The sequence below is a fragment of the Passer domesticus genome, chromosome 28, assembly GCF_036417665.1.
Source record: "Passer domesticus isolate bPasDom1 chromosome 28, bPasDom1.hap1, whole genome shotgun sequence".
Lineage (NCBI taxonomy): Eukaryota > Metazoa > Chordata > Aves > Passeriformes > Passeridae > Passer > Passer domesticus.
In genome coordinates this window covers 4323455-4340082 of record NC_087501.1, presented here as the reverse complement: position 1 = coordinate 4340082, position 16628 = coordinate 4323455, and the positions used below count along the sequence as shown (strand labels likewise).

Sequence of the window (16628 nt, the reverse complement as noted above, 5' to 3'; positions counted from 1 at the left end):
CTCAGCCGAGGAAGCGCTGGGACAAACTGGGAGGGAACTGGGGCCCGAAGCTGTCCCACGTCCCCGTCCAGCGTCCCCTCCCCTCCCGCAGGAGCTTGGTGGTCTGCCTCCTTATCAGCGCTTATCTGGCGGAGCCGCTCGCTAATGTGACCTTAATGGAGCTCAAATGGACTGGATTTGTTTTATTGCGGCTCAGCCCAAAGCCGGCACCCCCTGCCCCCCTCCCTCCGCTCCTTCCCGCTTCCCTTGTTTTGGAAACACGCAGGGAAGGTGCTGCTCCTTCCCCGCGCCTCAGGGGCAGCTCATGGGGAGCCGGAGCCCCCCGGGCGGCAGGGAGAGCCCTCCCGGCACTGTCCCTCCTTTCCCTCCTTCCCCCGCTCCCCCCGACCCCCGGGGGCCCCCCGGGCCGGGGGCGCTTCGTGCAGGGCCGGAGCCGGGAGCGGGGCCGGCAGCGCCCGGAGATGCTGCCCACGCCCTTCTCGGTGAGGGACATCCTCAGCCTGGAGGGGCCCGGGGGGCTCCGCGCCGCCCCCGCCCGCAGCCCCGCCGGGCAGGACGAGCCGCGGCCGCGTAAGTGCCCGCGGGACCCGCGGAGACGGGCGGAGGAAGCGCCGGGGGGACCCCGCGGAGCCGCCCTCATTCCCCGGCGCTGCGTCCTCGCACCCGCCAGTCCCCGTGGTTCCCCTTTTTCCTCCCTTTTCCCTTTATCTCCCTCCTTTTTTTACCCCCGGTTTGGTTTTGGGGTTTTTTGGGGGGCATTTTTCGGGCATCCCGGAGCCGCCGCGCATCCCCCGCGCATCCCCGCAGCTCCGGCTGCCCTCGGGGAGCCGGACCGTCCGCGGGTGGATGGAGCTGGGGGTGGGTTTGGGATTTTGAGGGGTTTTTCCTGTCCGAAGTCACCCATCCCCTCCGCCTTCGATGTCCCCCCGTGTGGCGCTCCGTGAGCCGGGGACACGCCCGGGAGCGCGGAGGGTCCGGTGGGATCGGAGCTGTCCCGCTTCTCCCCGCAGCTAAAATCCCAAAATTCCTCTGCTCCTGCTCCCCTCACGCCCAGAGGCTGCGGAGCGGGGAAAGCAGCGGGGGCAGAGCTGGGCAGACTGGGAGGGGGAGAGAGAGAGGGGAGCCCGGGGGGATTCTGTGCCCTTCACACCTCCCATTATCCAGAGCCTTCCAAAACCCCCTGGAATTCCCGAATTCCCAGCCGAGGTATCCCAGCCCGAGCTGGACCTGATCCCGGCTGCTCCTCTGCCGCACAAATTCCCAGCAAATCACAAATCCCCCAAACCCGCAACTCCTCTCAGATTTAATGATTTTTCCCTCCTCCACTCCCAGCTCCTTCGGGGATTTTTGTTTTGCCGAAATTCAGAGGAAGGTGGGATTCTCCTTTCCCGGAGCTGGAGGCAGATCCTGCCGGAGGTGTGGGTTCCACAGCAGGATGGTGGGGAAAGGGGATTTGGGGTCTGGAATACTCGAGCCTGCTGTGCGTCCGCCTTTCTTTGTGTCCCTCAGACAACGGTGGCAGCCCCAAAGCATCAGAGGAAGGGGGAAAGGAGATTTTATCCAGAATTCGTGTAACAGCTTAATTAAAAAAAAAAGAAAAGAAAAAGAAAAAAAAAAGAAAAGAGAAAAAAGAGAGGGAGGGGGGAAATTTTATTGAGTTCTTAATAAATGTCACGGGAAAATTCGTATTAAATTTGTCAAGTGCCAGCCTTTACCTTCTGAACTGTCAGCCCTACCCCATCCTATTCCCAAGGGTGCCACTCCCGATTTGATCCCTCCCTCTCGCTGGGGACGGAGCTGGATTTGGGTCTGACTTCGCTTTCTTTTCCTCCCTGCCGCAGGGAAATCTCCGCTCGGCCCGAGCCCTGAGGCCGAGGAGCGGCGCGGGGAGCCCGGCCGGGCGCGCCGGCAGCCGCGGAAGCCGCGCGTTCTGTTCTCGCAGGCTCAGGTGCTGGAGCTGGAGCGGCGCTTCCAGCGGCAGAAATACCTGTCGGGGCCCGAGAGGGAGCAGCTGGCGCGGCTGCTGCAGCTCAGCCCCACGCAGGTGAAGATCTGGTTCCAGAACCGGCGCTACAAGAGCAAGCGGCAGCGGCAGGAGCGGGGCCCGGCGCTGCCGCCGCGCACGGCGCCGGTGCCGCTGCTGGTGCGGGACGGCAGAGCCTGCCCGCGGGGCTGCGGGCCCTTCCCGGCTCCCTGGGCAGTTCCCGGCCCCTTTTCCTCCCGCTCCTGCTGCGGCGGCGCTGCCGGGGCGGGGTGCGGGTACCCCGCGGTGCCGCCCGGTGCCACCCCCGGCGGTGCCCAGCGCCTGCCCCCGGCTCTGCCCGCGGCTCTGCCCCCGGCTCTGCCCGCGGCTCTGCCCGCGGCTCTGCCCGCGGCAATCAGCGCCCGGAGCCGCAGCTGAGGGGGATGAGGCACCGGGAAAGCTCCCGCTGCTCCAGAGCCGAGCCCCGAGCGCGACAATCCAAAGGATTTCTGGCAGCCCGGACAGCGGAACAATCCCTGGAAAAAGAGAGGGGACGCTGCCTCACAGCCCCACGGTGACTTTTGGCAGGCAACAATTATAAATTATTTATTATTAAACAGTAATTTGGAGTCTGGACCCTCCAGCTCCCAAGATATTTGCTCCCCCAGGAAGCCACCAGGACTTTTCCTTCCTCAAGATAACTGGAAAACGGGGGCCGTGCACATGCACATCCCTCTGCTTTTTTATTAATGGAAAATATTTAATGCTTTGTGTTCCTATAATTTCTAGACTTATTTCTGATTTGTTTTTCTTGATAATTCCCAGCACCGGTATCGATTTCTGCCTTTATTATTAATATTATTGTTGCTATTATTATTATTTGCAAGTAAAAACAAATTGGTGAAATTGTGTTTTCGACCTCTTGCGTCATTTCTCACTTTGTATTTTGAATTTTACCATCCGCAATTTGCACCTGAGCATCCAAACCTAAGCCAAAGAAAAGCAAAAATCAAATCAAATCCTAATAATCCAGGCAAAAATAACCTTGTAGCCCAAGTTCGGGAATTCCACAGGGTCCTTTTCCCTGCAGTTCCATAAGGAATTCCCTTTCCCCCTCAGTTCCACAGGGAAAATTCCTTTTCCCTGCAGTTCCACAAGGAATTCCCTTTCCACTTCAATTCTACAGGGAATTCATTTCCCCTGCAATTCCACAAGGAATTCCCTTTCCCTGCAATTCCACAGGAATTCCCTTTCCCTGCAGCTCCACAGGAGTTCCTTTTCCCTGCAGTTCCACAGGGAATTCCCTTTTTCCCCTGCAATTCCACAGGAGTTCCTTTTCCCTGCAGTTCCACAGGGAATTCCCTTTTTCCTGCGCTGGGAATCGCTGCTGGCGCTGGGAGCAGCCCTGGGATCGCAGTGCACGGGCTCACCTGAAATCCCCAACAACGCTGCGAGTTTTCCTTGGAGTTTTCCAGCCACAAACTGAGGCAAATCCCAGGAAACTCCCCCAAATAAAGGCAGAAATCAAGGAAGGAAATGGCTTCCCTCAGGAAAAAAACCTGGAAAAGGGAATCGTGAGAGCTGGAGGAGCTCTGGGCAAAGCCCTCAGGGGCGGGTGGGATTGTTGGGATCACCCAGGGCGGGGCCGGGATTTGGACTCGCTGATCCCTCCGAGTCCAGGATATTCCCAATTCCTTCATAACTCTGCCCAAATTCCCTTTCTCTGCCTGAAAACTTTGGAGCTCCTGAGCTTTCCCGAGCGTTCCGTGAGATCGGGGGGATAATTCCCAGACCAGAGGCTGCAGAAGGAAAAAGGGCTGGAAAAGCCGGGTTTGGGGCGCGTTTGCACAACCGGCTGTAACCAAACACCTCCTATAAAATCAACAAAGTCCGCGGGGATTTGAGGGAAATCTTTTGTTTCCCTTTTTAAGGGTAAAAAAGAAAACAGGCCCGGCTGAAGGGGCTGGGTTTGGGAATTAAAGAAGGGATCAGTGCTGATATTTCGGCAGGAAAAGGGGTTTGGAGACAGCAGAGCTGGAGGAGGTCACTGATAGATTCATATTTAGAGATTTATTTAAATACAAACTGCCCGCAATTCCCAGGGATTCTGCTCATGAGCATCACCAGAGCTCCCAGGGACCTTCCCCAGGAGATGGATTTGCCTTGGGATGGCACAAGGTGAATTTTAATCCCGTGTTCCCCACATCTGGGGGGTCCCGAGGCTGTTGGGGCTGTTTTCCAAACAGAAACTCTGGAAGAACAACCACAAATCAATCAGAACCTCAGGAAAGAATCTGCTCTAGCAGGTGACTCCACTCGTGGTTTTTCTTGGATTTGGGAAGGTTTTGCTCCTTTAGGGTGACCAAGACTTTGTTGTAAAAGGTGTTCGGGATTCTTAAATGAATTGAGGGATTAGTCTGAGATTCAGGCTTAAACTTTTAGCTTTTTCCATGCCAAGATTTGCCTCTGGAGCTGCTCTTCTTGGCTTTTAAATCATCCCAGGCTCTCGTTTGAGCAGTTTACAAAGCTGACAAAAATGTCTTTGACATTTCCCCGTTTTCCGACACGCTCGGAGTGCATCAAAGCGGAGGCGTCTGAGGAAAACCCTCAAAATAAATTTAAAGACCACACAACCCTTTTATTTCTCCGCTTTTCCCCCTGAAAGCAGCGATTTCCCGAAGCGCTCAGGGGTGCAAATCATTCCCATAAGCGAGGGGAAGCAGAGCTGGGACTGGAGCGATGGATGCAGAACATCCTCCAAGGATGCTCTCCCAAAAAAAACCCAGTCGGGACCCATTTGATCCCAAATTCACGTCCTCGTCTTCAGATCCGGGGGGGTTTGCGAGCAGGGAGGGAGGCGCAGAGGGGCGGCCGTGACCCCGCAGATGCAGGCGGGACGCGGAGCCGGGGCACGGCCAAGGGCGTAGACCGTGCCAGGCTCTCCAATCAGCCCGGGAGGGCCGGCTCGGGCCGGATAAATGCGGGGCCGGGCCGGGCTGGGCCGGGCGGGCGGCGGGAGCGGCGGGGGATGAGCGGCGGGGCGCGGCCGGGACGGCGGCAGAGCTCGGGCCGCAGCCCCCCGGCCATGAGCGGCACCCCCGGGGCAGCCCCGCAGCCCCGGGCCGGCCCGTCCCGGCCCCGCGCCTCCTTCCTCATCCAGGACATCCTCTGGGACGAGCCCGAGCGAGCCGGGAGCGGCGGGGATGCGGGGCTGGGGGCGGGCAGCGAGGAGAGCAGCGGGGCCAGCCCAGCCCCGGGACTGCCCCCCGGGGGAACCGATCCCCCGGGAGCCGCGGGGACAGCCCGGGGACCCGACACAGGTAACGGGGAGCCGGGGGAGCGGAACGGCTGCGCCTGGGGCGGGATGGAGCCGGGATGGAGCGGGGATGGAGCCGGGATGGAGCCGGGATGGAGCGGGGATGGAGCGGGATGGATCCGGGATGGAGCGGGATGGAGCGGGGATGGAGCGGGATGGAGCGGGGATGGAGCGGGGATGGAACGGGGATGGAGCGGGATGGAGCGGGGATGGAGCGGGGATGGAGCGGGATGGATCCGGGATGGAGCGGGATGGAGCGGGGATGGAGCGGGATGGAGCGGGGATGGAGCGGGGATGGAACGGGGATGGAGCGGGGATGGAGCGGGGATGGAGCGGGGATGGAGCGGGGATGGAGCCGGGATGGAGCGGGGATGGAGCGGGGATGGAGCCGGGATGGAGCGGGGACGGAGCGGGGATGGATCCGGGATGTAGCGGGGATGGAGCGGGGATGGAGCGGGACAGTCTGTGCTTCGGTCGGGGATGGACCGGGAATTGATCGGGGATGGATCAGGAATGGCAGTGCTTGGGACAGAGAAGGGATCAGGGATGGATCAGAAATGGATCGGGGATGGATTGGGAATGGATCAGGAATGGATCAGGGATGGATCAGGGATGGATCGGGGATGGATCAGGAACGGATCACAGATTGATCAGGAATGGATCACAAATGGATCAGGGATTGATCAGGGGTGGATCAGGGATTGATCAGGAGTGGATCAGTGATGGATGGAATCAGGGATGGATCAGGAATGGCTGTGCTTGGGAAAGGGAGGGAATGGATCAGGGATGTCTCAGTCTGGGATAAGGAATGGATCAGCAACGGATTGGGAACGGATGGGGAAAGTCTGTGTTTGCATCAGGGAAAGGATCAGGAATGTCTGAGCTTGGGTCAGGGAATGGATCAGGAATGGATCAGAGATTGATCAGGAGTGGATCAGGGATGGATCAGGAGTGTCTGAGCTTGGGTCAGGGAATGGATCAGGATCCAGACCCGGAGCCACTCTCGGATTAAACTCCAGGAGTGTCCGAGCTGGAGCAGGGGAGAGTAAGGAATTTAGAGGCTGAGAGAAAACCTTTCCCCAGTGCCCCAAAGGGCTCCAAGCTCGGAATCTGCCTAAAACATTGATTAAAAACCCAATTTGATGCATTTTTACAAAACTTTGGGAAAAAAATTCCCTTTAATGCAGATCCCAGAAAAGGCACCTTGGGAAGGGGCTGCCCAGAGAGGGAGAAGCAGCATCCCAAAATCCCAGTGGGACACAGGATTTTGGGACAAGATTTTTGGAGATGGGACTCAGCCTTTCCCTGCTCAAACATCCCCAGATCCCTTTGGAATTCTCCAGTGCCTCCTGCCAGGGGAATTTTGGCTTTCCAGCCCAATTCTATTAACAGAAATTCCTACATAAAAGCTCTGGATTCCAGGGACAACCAGAACTCACAAAGTTGGGAATTTATTCCCTTGGTTTTTTTCTTGAGCTTGTGTTCACACCTTAAGAAAATAAACGGAAAAATGACCAAAAGCCAAAAAAAAAAAGGCTGATTTTCATCCAGATAATGCTCAAAAAGGGATTAACTCCAGAAATAAATGTAACTGAGGGGTTTTGGCTGTTGTGGGTGAGACTTCCCGGGAGCTCAGCACCTCCCTGGCTCCTGACTCTGGTGATCCATTGGGAATTAGCTGGAGATCCAAGGCCAGGTCTGAAGTTTGGGATGTAAAGGGTTAAAACTGCCCTAAAGTCTCTTGGCATTTCCCTGGAGTGATGGGATGGGAAAGGCAGGAATTTGTTCCCGAATCTCTCCCGCTGCAGTCTCCCATTTCCCACTGCAGAGCCATTCCTGAGGAGTGGGGAGCTGGAGGATTCATTTCCCCAGGGAATTCTGGTTTTCCCACAGGCACAGGATATTCCAAAGCAGGGTTTGATATGAATCCTGCAAAAAAAAAAAAAATTTCCTTTGATGCCATTTTGGACATAACAACAGAACCCTGGGATTTAGTGAGACCTCCATCAGCACTGGAAAATATCCCAGTTTGGGATTTTATCCTATCCTCTCCCATCCTATCCTATCCCATCCTATCCTCTCCTATCCTATCCTATCCTATCCTATCCTATCCTATCCTATCCTATCCTATCCTATCCTATCCTATCCTATCCTATCCTATCCTATCCTATCCTATCCTGTCCTGTCCTATCCCATCCTGTTTTGTCTGGGGATGTTATTCCATTCCATCCTATCCTATTTTATTTGAGGATATTATTCCTATTCCTACTCTTATTCCTATCCCTGTTCCTATTCCAGCACTAGAAAATATCCCTTTTTGGGAATTTTATTCTATCTTATTTTATCCCTATCCCATTCCCATCCAACCCTTGGATCTCCGTTCCCATGGAATTCAGGAGGACGTGAATTAAAACCTGTGATTTAGGAAGACAAAATTCCCCCGTATGACTCTCACACGATTCAATTAAAACATAGGAAATATGGGAAATAGGAATAGAAAATTGGAATTTTTCCCTCTCTCTGAGGAGGAAAATCAAGTGATTTTGGCGGGATTTTTTTTTTCCAAGTGGGAATTTTTATCCCAGTGGGGATTTTTGTCTGAGTGGAAATTTTCATCCAAGAGGGAACATTTTCTGAGCGGGAATTTTTTGTCCAAGTGGGGATTTTTATTCAAGTGGGAATTTTTATCCAAATGGGAGCATTTTCTGAGTGGGACTTTTTGTCCGAGTGGAAATTTTTGTCCAAGTGGGAATTTTTGTCCAAGTGGGGATTTCTGTCCGAGTGGGAATTTCTGTCTGAGTGGGGATTTTTGTTCCAGTGGGAATTTTTATCCAAGTGGGACTTTTAGTCCAAGTGGGAATTTTTATCCAAGAGGGAACATTTTCTGAGTGGGAATTTTGGTCCAAGTGGGAATTTTGGTCCAAGTGGGAATTTCTGTCCGAGTGGGGATTTTTGTCCCAGTGGGAATTTTTGTCCAAGTGGGGATTTTTATTCAAGTGAGAATTTTTATCCAAGAGGGAACATTTTCTGAGTGGGAGTTTTTATCCAAGTGGGGATTTTTGTCCAAGTGGGGTTTTTTGTCCACGTGGGGACTTTTCCAAGCATTTTTTCCCGATTTTCCCTTCCCAGAGGCGCCGGTGGAGCCGTTCCTGCCCGACTGCAGCCCTGCCGTGCACCCCATGGCCCCGCGGCCTCCCAGGCAGGGCAAACGCTCCCGAGCCGCCTTTTCCCACAGCCAGGTGATCGAACTGGAGCGGAAATTCAGCCACCAGAAGTACCTGTCGGCCCCCGAGAGAGCTCACCTGGCGCGGCACCTGCAGCTCACCGAGACCCAGGTGAAGATCTGGTTCCAGAACAGGAGGTACAAGACCAAGAGGAAACAGGTGGTGGCCGGGATGAGCCGCTTGGACTCGCGCCAGGAAGCGCCAGAATTCCCGGGAATGTCGCTGCTGGCGCTCCGGGGCGCCTGGCCCTACCTGCCCTGCCTCTACTACGTCAATTCCTGGAGCCCCTCCTGGTAGAAATGGCTTTTTTTTAGGTGGTTTTTCATAAATCCAGAAGGGAGGCGTTTCCTTAAATCCAGTGGCAGCGTTTCGTAGTGGCGGCGTGAAATTGTCTCATCACTAACACTGAAATAACTGAAAAAGAGCCCAAAACTTTAATTGCAGTGCTCTGGGAATTCCCAGGGAATCCATGGCTGCCCCATCCCTGGAAGTGCCCAGATCCAGGCTGGAGCTGAGGGCACCTAACCCTACCTACCCTGCCTCTACTACGTCAATTCCTGGAGCCACTTCTGGTAGAAATGGGTTTTTTTAAGTGGAAAAGGTCTGATTTTTCCTTAAATCCAGAAGGATGGAACGTTTTTTAGGTGGTTTTTCCATAAATCCAGAGGGGAGGGATTGCAGTGGCAGCATTTCGTAGTGGCAGTGCGAAATTGTCTCATCACTAACACTGAAATAACTGAAAAGAGCCCAGAATTTTAATTGCAATGCTCTGGGAATTCCCAGGGCAGCCCATCCCTGGAAGTGCCCAAATCCAGGCTGGAGCTGGGGGCACCTGACCCTACCTGCTCTGACTGTACTACATCTATTCCTGGAACCACTTCTGGTAGAAATGGCTTTTTTTAGGTGGAAAAGGTCTGGTTTTTCCATAAATCCAGAGGGGAGGGATTGCAGTGGCAGCGTTTCGTAGTGGCAGCATGAAATTGTCTCATCACTAACACTGAAATAACTGAAAAGAGCCCAAAACTTTAATTGCAGTGCTCTGGGAATTCCCAGGGCAGATCATCCCTGGAAGTGCCCAAATCCAGGCTGGAGCTGAGGGCACCTGGCCTTACCTGCCCTGGGGAGCTCCTGGAGCCCCTCTTGATATAAACTGCTTTTTTTGGAGGAAAATATTGGTCTTTCCCAAAGTTTGGGGTGGTTTAACTCTGTGTTGCTCTTCCTAGAGCACATTGGGGTGGGATTTCAGTGGCAGCACAAACCTCTCTGGCCACTAACACTGAAATAACCAAAACCAGCCCAAATTTTAAATAACAATTAATTCAGTGTTTGATTGCAATGCTCTGGGAATTCCCAGGGAATCCATGGATGTCCCACCTGGCCTCACCTGCCCTGGGGAATTCCTGGAGTCCCTCCTGGTTTCTTGGGAGGAAAATATCCATTTTTTTCCTTAAATTCGGAGCAGAGGCATTGGCAGTAGTGGCAGCTCAAAGTTCACTCCTCATTAACACTGAAATAACCAAAGAAACAGTCCAAAATTTTAATAACAATTAATTCAGTGTTTGATTGCAATGCTCTGGGAATTCCCAGGGAATCGTGGCTGTCCCATCCCTGGAAGTTCCCAAAGCTGGCCTGGATGTGGCTTAGAGCCCCTCCTGGTAGAAACTGCATTTTTAGGTGCAAAATGTAATGTTTTCCCTAAGTTTGGTGTGGTTTAACTCTGTGTTGCTCTTCCCAGAGCAGATTGGGTTGGGATTTTTAGTGGCAGCACAAATCCCTCTGATGACTAACACTGAAATAACCAAAGAAAAACCAAACCAAAATTTAAATATCAGTTAATTCAGATTTTTATTGCAACGCTCTGGGAATTGCCAGGGAATCCATGGCTGCCCCATCCCTGGAAGTGCCCAGATCCAGGCTGGATGAGGCTGGAGCTGAGGGCACCCGGCCTTACCTGCCCTGACTCTACTACGGGAATTCCTGGAGCCCCTCCTGGGAGAAAGTGCATTTTTAGGTGGAAAATATCATTTTTCACTTAAGTTTGGTGTGGTTTAACTCTGTGTTGCTCTTCCTAGAGCAGATTGGGGTGGGATTTCAGTGGCAGCACAAATCCCTCTGGCCACTAACACTGAAATAACCAAAGAAAACCCAAACCAAAACTTAAATATCAGTTAATTCAGATTTTTATTGCAACGCTCTGGGAATTGCCAGGGAATCCGTGGCTCCCCATCCCTGGAGGTGCCCAGGTCCCGTCCCCAGCCGGAGGTGGCCGGGTGCCACCCCGGGAGGGACAATGGGGCAGTGACAGACGAGCTTTGCATATCCGGGTGTTGGCCCTGCCGGCGTTCCCGGCTGGCAGAGCAGCAAATCCCCACGGCAGGCGGAATTCGGGGCTGGCAGTTGTGTTTTTCCAACCTGGGTCACCCCAGGATTCCATGGATCAGCACAATTCCCAGCGCTGGGGCAGCAGAGCAGCCACAGGATGATCCCGACAAGTCATTTTTAGGGGAAAATTTCCCACTTGCACTTACAGAATAGCAAAATTTTCATTTTTTAAAAACTAATTACACCTTGAGTTTCCAATTCCATGGGGAAAGTGTGAGAATAAAGGAGATTTCCTTCATTATTTCCTTTTTTAGATGGAATATTTCCTTAAATATTTCCTGAACACTTCCTTAAATTAATTTTAATGGATTTTTCTCAGCTGGAAATGCATTTTCTCAGCTGGCGTAACTCAGCAAAGCTCTGCTGGAGCAGATTTAATCTCCTGGCATTAAATTCCACTGAGGTTTCTTCCCTGGGAAGCTCCAGGAATGTTCCTGTGATTCCTGCTCTTCCCGTGAAAATGAAAATTCCCATGAAATTCCCTCCTGGAGCAGGGAAACACAGCTAACAAAGAACCAGAAGGAACTGAAGAAATTCCACTGGATTTTCCCCTTTTCCACAAGATTTTCCCCTTTTCCACAGGATTTTCCCCTTTTCCACAGGATTTTTTGGGATTTCTCTTCTGTCTGGTGAATCCTCTGAGCTGCCAGGCAGAGGAGGCAAAAATTCCAGGGCAGAATTGTAGGGAAGGGAGGGCAGGGAGGGGGGGACAGCCAAGCTCAGGAGTTGGGAATTTTTCTCTCGCTATCAGAACCTCTGTGCCTTGGAGGCCGAGCCGTGCCTTTGGATTGTCTCTTTCAGGAAAGTAACTTTTTAGAAAAGTAACTTTTCAGAAAAGTAACTTTTCCTATCTCCTGCTCCATTTTTCTCCGACACCCCCCGAGGATCCTGGATTCCAGAGGGAAGGACATCTCCTCTCGCTGTTGCAAAATGTTCCCATCCCTGCTCTTATCCACTGGCAACAACAAAAATCCCTTTATTGACCTCCAAAAAAATCCCTTTATGACCCCCCCGAGGGCACCTCCTGCCCAAATCCCACAGGTTTCACTCCCAGAGCCTCGGGGCGCTGCTGGAATCCGGGCATGGACACCCAGGTTAAGCTAAAACCAGCTCAGACATTGAGTTTTAACTAAGACCAGCTCGGACGTCGAGTTTAAGCTAAAACCAACTTGGACAGGCACAGCTTAAACTAAAACCAGCTCGGACACTGAGTTTAAGCTAAAACCAGCTCGGAGCATCCCACACTGCACGGGCTGGGAATGTTCCACTGGGAAGGACTGGGCTGGGAAAAGGGGATTAAACTGGGAATGAGATCTGAGCTGGAAATGAGATCTAAACTGGAAATGGAAATTAAATCTAAACTGGGAAGGAGATCTAAACTGGAAAGGAGATTTGAGCTGGAAATGAGATCTGAGCTGGAAATGAGATCTCAGCTGGAATTGAGATCTCAGTTGGAAGTAAATCTAAACTGGAATATAAATCTAAACTGGAAATTAAATCTAAACTAGAAATTAAATCTAAACTAGATATGAGATCTGAACTGGAAATGAGATCCGAAAAAAAAAGTTAGATCTAAACTGAAAATAAAATCTAAACTGAAATTGAGATCTAAACTGAAATTGAGATCTAACCTGGAAATGGTGAATAAATCTAAATTGAAAATTAAATCTAAACGAGAAATGAGATCTGAACTGAAAGTTAGAACTAAACTGAAAATGAGATCTAAGTTGGAAATGAGATCTAAAATAAAAATTAAATCTAAACTGAAAAAAATCTAAGCTGAAAATAAAATCTAAACTGAAATTGAGATCTAAATTGCAAATGAGATCTAAACTGAACTTGAGATCTAAACTGAAATTGAGATCTGAACTAAAACTGAAATCTAAACTGAAAATAAAATCTAAACTGAAAATGAAATCTAAACTCAAAATGAGACCTAAACTAAAAATTAGATCAAAACTGAAACTGAGCTCTGAACTGAAACTGAGCTCTGAACTGAATTTCTTGGGAGTTTCTTTGGGGAATGTCGCTGTCACAGCTGATGTTTTTTCCTGCTCGGGGTTTCCAAGCCCAAATCTCCTCGTGGTGCTCCCGATCCCAAGAGCTCTCCCCAAACCCCCCAGTTCTGGTTTTGTCCCCGGTTTTGGCCCCGTTCCCTCTGCTCTGGGATCCTCTGGAATAAAACTGCAGGACCTGTGCCAAGAAGGAGCGACTCCCGAGGGTTTTTGTCCTGCCTTTGGGGTTTTTGTCCTGCCTTTGCGGGTTTTATCCCAGGTTTGGGGTTTTTGTCCTGCCTTTGGGGTTTTTGTCCTGGGTTCGGGGGTTTTATCCCAGGTTTGGGGGTCTTGTCCTGCCTTTGGGGTTTTATCCTGGCTTTGGGGTTTTTGTCCTGGATTTGGAGATTTTATCCCAGGTTTGGGGGGGTTTATCCCAGGTTTAGGATTTTTATCCCGGGTTTGGGGTTTTTGTCCTGGATTTGGGGTTTTTGTCCTGGTTTTGGGGTTTTTATCCCAGGTTCGGGGGTTTTATCCCAGGTTTGGGGTTTTTATCCCAAGTTTGGGGGTTTTATGTGGGGTTTGGGGTTTTTATCCTGGGTTTGGGTGTTTTATATTGGAGTTGGGGGGGGGGTTGTCATGGGTTTGGGGTTTTTGTCGCAGGTTTGGTGGTTTTTTATCATGAGTTTGGGGCTTTTATCCTGCCTTTAGGGTTTTTATCCTGTGCTTGGGGGTTTTATCCCAGGATTGAGGTTTTTTATCTTGGGTTTGGGGTTTTTATCTTGGGTTTGGGGGTTTTATCCCAGGTTTGGGGGTTTTACCCTGGGTTTGGGGTTTTTGTCCCTGGTTTGGGGTTTTTATAATGGGTTTGGGGGGTTTATCCTGGTTTTAGGGTTTTTTATCAGGGGGTTGGTGGTTTTATCTTGGGTTTGGGGGTTTTTGTCCCAGGGTTGGTGGTTTTATCCTGGGTTTGGGGTTTTTATCCCAGCTTTGGGGTTCTTTCCATGCCTGTTTCTGCTGTGAGTGACCCCGAGTGTCCCAGCAGCACAAAAAACTGAGACACAACCCCCTGGAGTGAGGTTTGAGTGAGGAATCATCCCAAAATCATCATCTATCTCTATTTTTAGGTGCTCAGCACCCAATCCTGCCCCATCCCTCCTCCAGACAGGCAAAAATCATCCCTGAGCACTCCTGATCCCATTTCCAGATGATTATTCCCCAAAAGTTGGAATTTCTAAGTGAAATTCTTCCCTTATCACCCCCAAACCCCACAATTTCAGCACCATGCAGGGTTTTGGAAGCCTCATCCTGCTTTTTTCTGCTCCTGCTTTCCACAGTCCTGGAATCCCAGTCAGGGGCAGCTTTGGGGTTTTTTTAGGACCATAAATACAGGGATTGGTCCTGGGAATTTTCACTGTGGGTGTTCCCCCTCGGAGGGTGGGGAGGGACTGGTCTTGGTCCCAGCTGTCCCCACACTCCCTCCCTCCCTCCTGCTGCTTTTCCCAGATGGAAAATTAGCCCCAGTCCCTGCCTTATTCCCAGTTTAGGTTCTATTCTGGTAAATGAAAAAAAAAAATCACCCAAAAAGCCCCAAACAGGAATTAAATGGGGAAATGGAGCTGGGAGTGGAGCCCAGCCCAGCTCTGCAGGCCCTGATCCCATCGCTGGGGTGGGAACGCTCCTCTCCAGGGGGATGGTTTGTCCCAGGACACCTCGGCCCCACAGCCAGGCTGGATTTGGGATTTCCTGCTGGAAAACCCTGCTGAGCATTCCCTGCTCCCTAATCCAGCTGCACCCCAAATCTGGCTGCCAAACAGCAAAGTGCAGGTGGGATCCTGCCAAAAAACTTCTGGGATGAGCCTGGCTGGAGCAGGGGTGAGGCAGCAGCCCCAAATCCATCCCAGCTCTGCCGGGAGAAACCCCGTGGCTGCCTCAGCCCTGCCCTCCCTCCTCCCCTCCCATCCCAAGGGGGTTTATGGACATAAATCACACTTCCAGCCCCTCTTCCCTTTATTTTCCAAGCGCAAAGCACCAGGACAAACAAAAAAGGGGCTGAGCTGTTTGATAAGGAAATCCTTGGGGAGTGTGAGGGCATCAATCATTCCAGGGGATAAACATCCCCTTGATTAATGGGGACTGGGAAAGTCCCACACCTGACTCCAGAGCAGGGGGTTCCACCAGCCCTGAGGAAGCAGAATTCCTGTTTGTGCCCAGGTGGGAAGGGAAAATGTCCTTTAAATCCCCCATGATCCATCAGGGTTATCCCGGGGCTGGTGCTGACACAATGCTGCCCTGCTCGGGGCCAAATCATTTCTTTAAAGGATAAAAAAACTCCCGAGAAAACACAAGAGGGAGGGAGGAGGCTGCCTGTGGATAATGGAACTGCTGAGCAACATTTGCATGCCCCAACCGCATTCCTGGCAGAATTCCAGGGACTGCAGCCAAGGAAAGCCTCGGCCGAGGGTTTGCAGAGCGCTGGGAACGGGGTTGGGGACGGAGCTGGAGAGGGGAGGGCAAGGACACCCCGGGGCTGCAGCAGGGGATCCTGCAGGGGAGAGGGGAAAGCTCCTGGGAATGGGAATGGGAATGGGAATGGATCCTTTGGGATGTGGGGATCCTGCAGGGGAGAGGGGAAAGATCCTGGGAATGGGAATGGGAATGGATCCTTGGGGATCCTGCAGGGGAGAGGGGAAAGATCTGGGGAATGGGAATTGATCCTTGGGGACAAGGGGATGTTCTCCAATGAGAGCAGAAAAGCTCCTGGGAATGGAAATGGATCCTTTGGGGCGTGGGGATCCTGCAGGGGAGAGGGGAAAGCCCCTGGGAATGGGAATGGATCCTTGGGGATCCTGCAGGGGAGAGGGGAAAGCTCTGGGGAATGGGAATGGATCCTTTGGGATGTGGGGATCCCGCAGGGGAGAGGGGAAAGCCCCTGGGAATGGGAATGGATCCTTGGGGATCCTGCAGGGGAGAGGGGAAAGCTTCTGGGAATGGGAATGGGAATGGATCCTTTGGGATGTGGGGATCCTGCAGGGGAGAGGGGAAAGCTCCTGGGAATGGAAATGGATCCTTGGGGACAAGGGGATGTTCTCCAATGAGAGCAGAAAAGCTCCTGGGAATGGGAATGGATCCTTTGGGGCGTGGGAATCCTGCAGGGGAGAGGGGAAAGCTCTGGGGAATGGGAATGGATCCTTTGGGATGTGGGGATCCTGCAGGGGAGAGGGGAAAGATCTGGGGAATGGGAATGGATCCTTGGGGATCCTGCAGGGGAGAGGGGAAAGCTCCTGGGAATGGGAATGGATCCTTGGGGATCCTGCAGGGGAGAGGGGAAAGCTCCTGGGAATGGGAATGGATACTTGGGGATCTGGGGATCCTCCAGGAGAAGAGTAGAAAAGCTCTTGGGAGCGAGGATGGATCTTTTAGGATGTGGGGATGTTCTTCCAGCAGAGCGGGAAAGCTTTTGGGAATGGGAATGGATCCTCTGGGATCTGGGGATCCTGCAGGGGAGAGGGGAAAGCTCTTGGGAAGGAATCCTTTGGGAAGCTTTCCCAAAAGAAGAGCAGGAAAGCTCTCAGGGGTGAGGATGGATCCTCTGGGATGTGGGGATGTTTCCCAGGAGAGCAGGAAAGCTCTCAGGGGTGAGGATGGATCCTCTGGGATGTGGGGATGTTTCCCAGGAGAAAGGGAAGCTGAGCCATGAGGACACCCCAGCCCTGGAGGTGTCCAAAGGCTGGAGGAGCCCCCAGGGA

The 16628-nt window shown here is 52.4% G+C and overlaps 2 protein-coding genes across 2 annotated transcripts; both read left to right on the top strand.

Annotated features, from left to right (window-relative positions):
* The first annotated feature begins 461 nt into the window (after positions 1 to 461).
* NKX2-6 (NK2 homeobox 6) lies at positions 462 to 2401 on the top strand. The gene is made up of 2 exons (XM_064400225.1): positions 462 to 564; positions 1836 to 2401. The coding sequence occupies exons 1-2, from the start codon at positions 462 to 464 to the stop codon at positions 2399 to 2401; spliced, it is 669 nt and encodes a 222-aa protein (XP_064256295.1).
* Positions 2402 to 4991: 2590 nt separating this feature from the next.
* NKX3-1 (NK3 homeobox 1) lies at positions 4992 to 13090 on the top strand. The gene is made up of 2 exons (XM_064400522.1): positions 4992 to 5283; positions 8409 to 13090. Exons 1-2 carry the CDS (start codon positions 4992 to 4994, stop codon positions 8798 to 8800), a joined length of 684 nt encoding a protein of 227 aa, XP_064256592.1. The 3' UTR covers positions 8801 to 13090.
* The last annotated feature ends 3538 nt before the right edge of the window (positions 13091 to 16628 follow it).